General features: G+C 45.9%; 1 protein-coding gene across 2 annotated transcripts in view; it reads right to left on the reverse strand.

Annotated features, from left to right (window-relative positions):
• Positions 1-2,583, reverse strand: part of TMEM260 (transmembrane protein 260) — a 57,144-nt gene extending 54,561 nt beyond the window's left edge. For both annotated transcript variants that reach the window (XM_006099781.3, XM_023763423.1), the window contains exon 1: positions 2,327-2,583. In XM_006099781.3, the coding sequence (XP_006099843.1) occupies positions 2,327-2,486 (160 nt within the window). In that variant the 5' untranslated portion in view covers positions 2,487-2,583. The remainder of the gene's footprint in view (positions 1-2,326) is intronic.
• Between the last annotated feature and the right edge of the window lie 3,417 nt (positions 2,584-6,000).

A 6,000-nucleotide genomic window follows, 5' to 3' on the forward strand; every position in this document is an offset into this window, starting at 1 on the left:
TAATGCTCTCCAATGTCAAAATCCTCACAAAAATAAGGTTATTTCTCTTATTTAATATAAACCTTGGAAGCATGGTAACTCCATTCCCCACTATACTCATGAAACAATCCTCCTACATGTTGAACAGGACCTGAAAGAATAAAGGTAATGACTTGAAAATGGAACATCAAGGATCCTCAAGTGTGGCAGGCGGCCCTGAAGATGACTCCTAAGGACCTCCAACTCCTGGTATTCTCACTGTATAACCCTGCCCCAGAGATTGTGCTTGAGTCACGGGCTAACTTCCGTGATCAAAATAGGGCAGTGGTATATCACTTCCAAGATTAAGTTACAAAATGACGAAGGGGCCATCTCTTCCTCCCGACAGAGGTTAGCTCACCCGGACCCACTTGGCAAAGAACTGGACTGAGCTTAGAAGCGAGTCCTTCCCGAGTTGAGCCTGGAGAGGACTGCAGCCCAGCCGACACCATGACCACGACCTTGTCCTGAGGAAGAGCACCCAGAGTCCTGCTACACATAAAATATGAGCTAAAAAATATTCGTCGTTTTAAGCGAGTATCTTGCTATGCAGCGAAGGTAACTACAGATTCACTATCTGAATATAGGGCACTGACAAAACTACTGGCCGTTAGTGGGCATTATTGCACGGTCACTCAAGTTGGCAGCAAGACAAAACCTATTTCTTATTTCTTCTGGGGCCAAATACAAAACAAGAATTCTCATGATTTAAATGGCACACGAGTCATGGATTTCTTTTTAATAGAAGTAGCTTGCTTTGAACTGCAACCTGACTTCCACTATTTTAAGTATTCTAAGTATTCTCCCCCAAATATTCTGCAAGGCTGGTTCCTATTCAATATTCATGAAAATACCAACTCTTCCGTGGCCTTTCCTGACTAGCCATTCAGAAGGAGCCACCAGATTTAAAAAAAAAAAAAAGAAAGAAAGAAAGAAAGAAAGAAAGAAAAAAGCAAAAGCTGTGTGTAGTACATTTACCCAATGGAATACTACTACCCCGCGGTAAACAAAAGGAGGACATCTTACTACCCTTTGCAACAGCCTGGACGGATCTGGAGAGCATTATGCTAAGTGAAATAAGCCAGAGAAAGAGACACATGATCTCACTCCTGTGTGAAACATGATGGACAAAATAAAACTAACAAACAAAAGAGAAACAGACTCATAGGGAACAGGCTGACAGCTGTCGGAGGGGAGGGGACTTGAGGGGCTGGGTGAAAAGGTGAAGGGAATCAGTGGTTCTCAACCTTCTGGCCCTTTAAATACAGTTCCTCATGTTGTGACCCAACCATAAAATTAGGTTCGTTGCTACTTCATAACTGTAATGTTGCTACTGTTATGAATCGTCATGTAAATATCTGATATGCAGGATGGTCTTAGGCGACCCCTGTGAAAGGGTCGTTCGACCGCCAAAGGGGTCGCGACCCACAGGTTGAGAACCTCTGGATTAAACAAACAAACGAAAACTCCTGGACAAGATTACTGAGGGAAAGGGGTGGGGTGTGTGTGTGTGTGTGTGTGTGTGTGTGTCGGGGGGCAGGGGGAGATAGAAGAGGGCAAAGAGGTGATAAGCGGTGATGGAAGCAGGCGTGCCTTGGAGTGAATAGCAGTACAATATACAGACGACGTGTTATAGCATTGTACACCTGAAACCGATGTCACTTTATTAACCAATGCGCCCCAATAAACTCAATCGAAAGAGAACTTAAAAAAAAAAGAGCTACTAGCCACCCCTTCGCAATCACACCCCCCTCACTGTCCACATTGACTTAGCGCCACTTCATAGGCAGCTCTTCATTCCGCGGTTCGCCCGTCTCCCGGCACCAGAGTCCTCCCCGGGATACCGTTCACCTGTCACCTCTGTTGTTAATGCCTCGGCCGGGGCACAACACGCAGCGGGAAGACGTGTGCACTGAATGGGAATGGAAAGCAAAAGGGTCCAGGGCAGCGGTTCTCAACCTGTGGGTCGCCTAAGACCATCCTGCATATCAGATATTTACATGACGATTCATAACAGTAGCAACTTTACAGTTATGAAGTAGCAACGAAAATAATTTTATGGTTGGGTCACAGCATGAGGAACTGTATTTAAAGGGCCAGAAGGTTGAGAATCACTGGTCCAGAGAAATGCCCGGGGACGTGGAGAGTGCGGTCCGCCCCAACAGACAAGACTGACAAACCCGATCTCAGAAGCCAGAGGACTAACGAAATCACAGGAGGCAGGAGGGGGGCGCGAGAGCCCAGGCCTGGCGGGACGAGTGTCGACCCGGGGAGAGGGGCAGGAGGGGCGGCCCTGAGAGTACTTTACCCGCGTCTCCCCCGGGCACCGAGGGGGGCAGCGTGAGGGTGAACACTGCGGCCACGGCGGCGAACACGGCGAGCCCGCCGCACAGGCCCGCGGAGCTCCGTGGCTCCGCTCGGGCTGCCCGCCCCGGGGCCGGGCCCCTGCCGTCGCTGTGGAGGCCCATAGGCCGATGGGGACCCAGGAAGGGGGACCCAGGAGGAGAAGCGGAGAGCCCACGTCTTCCGGGCAGCACAGCTCTCAACTTCCCGCAGCGGGGATAGCGCAGTGGGCGCAACGGAGGCGACTTCCGGGTCGGCCCTCCGCCGGCCAGGCCGTACCTTCCTCTACCGGAGCGGGGGGGGCAGGAAAATGCTGGGCCTCGCAAGGCCAGGCCCTGGGAGTGTTCTCACGCACTGGGGTTTACACAATTATAATGTGTTTTTTAAGATCTCATAATATGGAACATATTTCTCTTGAGAAGGCAATCCTGAGCACAAGTCTGCAGTCTCCATGGCCATCCCCCCTTTCTCACTGACTTGGTAGGATCTGACAGAGACAGACGCTGGCGGGGAAACCTGAGTGAGGAAAGGCTGCTTCTGCCCCATCTGGTGTGGGGTGGAACTGCACATGAGGACCAAGATTAGGAACCCAGAGCCCGGTGTTATAAAGCACGGAGAAGTGTGCTTACAGCATGTGCAAGTAAATCGATAACTAATTTGATCGCTTGTGTTTACTATGATTGACTATAAGCCCGTGTGCTAATTATTAAATCGCTGAGTAATTTTCAGAGAGATTAAAATAAGCCAATTGGTCTTTTCTTTTTCTTATGGCAAGAGGAAAACTCAGCAGATGAGATGAGAAACTTGAGTTTCTGCATTAATGCAAATAATTCATATCCAGATAGTGTTGTTTCCTACTTTTTAAGGAAGAGGGGTATTTGGGTGGAGTTTTGACCACCAAGCGAGAAGGAAACACTGTCCTTCCCGACTAGCAGCATTGCACAAAGGAAGGGGGATTCTTGCACAACCACATAGCACACTCTTAGTAAGATTCTTAAGCTTACATTTTACATTATTATCGCAGTTCTTCTGGAATGGGAGGGGAGGAGGGCAGCCTCTGTGAAATGTATCTCAAAGTACAGTGAAGATCAGTGACCACCTAAAACTTGTTACAAGCAATCTGACAGGAACACAGTGACTCCGCTGTAGAGTAACGTACATCTACACTGATAGGCAGTCATTGAGCCAGCACACCTTAGTCTTTCTCAGGTACCTACACAATGCGTTCTCACCTATATTGGTGAGTCCCTGGAGGACAGGAGCTGTGTGATAGGCTGCTCCTAAAATGGCTTCCAATAATCCCTGACTCCTGGTATTCACTCCTTTGTGTCATCCTCTTCCACTGTATGTGGGCTGGATCTAGTGACTCCCCTCTAGCAATAGAATAAGATAGTGATGGCGAACCTATGACACGCGTGTCAGAGGTGACACGCAAACTCATTTTTTTGGTTGATTTTTCTTTGTTAAATGGCATTTAAATATATAAAATAAATATCAAAAATATAAGTCTTTGTTTTACTATGGTTGCAAATATCAAAAAATTTCTATATGTGACACGGCACCAGAGTTAAGTTAGGGTTTTTCAAAATGCTGACACGCCGAGCTCAAAAGATTCGCCATCACTGGACTAAGACAACAGTGGTGGCTGTCACTTTAGGCTGACTTTCATCTGGCTTGCATGTTCTCTGGTGGTCACTACCTCTCTTGCTGACTCTGATGAAGTCATCTACTGTGTTGTGAGCTGCTTGAGGTCCCCATGGCAAGGAACTGAGGGTCGCCTCCAACACTCTAAGCCAGCAAGGATCTCAAGCCCTCAGTTCACCAACCTGCAAGGAACTAAATCTGGCCAATGCCATTTGAAGGAGGCAGGAAACGGATCCTTTCCCAAATGAGCCTTGAGATGATGATAACTCCTCCCCAGGCCTGGATGGCAGCAGGTGAGAATCCCGGATGCAGAGGACCGGGTTGGGCCTCACACAGATTGCTGTCCTACAGAGACTGGGAGATTGGCACTGTTGTTGTTTTAGTCCACTCAAGTGTGGGGTAACTTGTTATTCAGCAACAGATTCCTAAGACAGGCTGTATTCTGTTGTTGTTGTTGTTTTCCTACAAAAATATGCCAATGAATAATACTGTCTGAGCCAAGTATATATTTCTTTCCTTTTTGATCCATTTCATCTTTTTCTTGTGTATGAGCTTTCTAAAATGATAAATGTTTATCATGGCAAATTACTTTCAAAAAGGCATAATTATTTGCCTGTGTCTGGGAGGTAGAGAGCCGTACTGGAAGTATGAATTTGGGAATTATTCATGTAAGGGAGATATGAATGAATAATTTCACAGAGGCTTAGGGTAGAGAGAACAAGGTTGAGGCCAAATGTTAGCCCATATCTTCCTTTAGGGAATGGTGAGAGAAGAGAAGCGTGGAAGAGAGGAATGTGCCAGAAGAAGCTAAAGAGGAAATAATGTCCGTGAAATATATGTTGTCATGGAGAGGTGAAGGACGATGAGGAGGGACAACACATCTGGGTTTTGTGGGCCTTGAGTTTATACAATTTGGAGAGTCATCTAAGCAAAAGAATATAAAACTGCAGATACAAAATTAGGGACAGGCATCGGAAGGAGCCTGTGCTAGTGACCATCTGTGAAACTTAAGCTTCATTAGTTTCACAGGTAATTTCCTTTGTGGGTGAAGAGTGGCCAGTTCTGTCTAGCTCTGCCTCTCAGTAAGCCTCTCAGTAAGCTCCGCCCTGAGAGCTTCCTCCTCCAGCTTCAGTGACAGCATGCTCCTTTGGCTTCCCTCTCCCCCGGCCTCTCCACCCTGGCTCTGCTTCTGTCAGACCTCCAATTAGAAGTGCACCAGGGCTGAGCTGTAGACTTATTATCTCTTTTTCTGCTTTCTTTCCCACAAGTGTTTTACCAAAACTGTAATTAGTAACTACAGGATGATCACTCTGAAAGCTACATACCACCAACCTCTCCTTTAAGCGACAACTTTTTTAAAAAAAAACCAACTGCCTTGTGATTTCTCCATTTCCATGTCTAAACAATATTTCAAACCCAGAAGATTCTGTCTATCTTATTTCCACTGTATACCTGTGCCAAAAGTGGTACCTGGAACAAAATAGTACTTAACAAATATTTATGTAATGAATGAATAAAATAACAATAATAGACCATCAGTGTATCCATTAGGGATCGCATTTAGGAACTAGTAACAGAGACCCTGCTGCTACCATAAAATTTGACCTAAATTGTCAGTAAACATATGAAAATGTGTTCAACTTTATTAGTAATCAGAGAAATGCAAATTATAACCACAGCAAAAATGAGAGTCTACATGTAATGTGGGCAACTGTGTGGAACAGTGGAAATGTTAGCAGGAATATAAATTGGTAAAACCATTTTGGAAACAGACATTTTTCTAGTGAAGACAAAGATGTGCAGAGCCTATAACTCAGCAATTCCCCTTCAGGTTTGTACCTGGGGAAGCCAGAAGCCAGATATAAGATGTTCATAGCAGTATTGTTCATAACAGTGCCAAATAGAAACAACCTCAAACACCCATCCACAATGGAATAGAGAGGATGCCATTCCTGGTGTATCTATACAGTGAAACACAACAAAGAGCATGAACAA

The sequence above is a fragment of the Myotis lucifugus genome, unplaced genomic scaffold, assembly GCF_000147115.1.
Source record: "Myotis lucifugus unplaced genomic scaffold, Myoluc2.0 scaffold_284, whole genome shotgun sequence".
Classification (NCBI taxonomy): Eukaryota; Metazoa; Chordata; class Mammalia; order Chiroptera; family Vespertilionidae; genus Myotis; species Myotis lucifugus.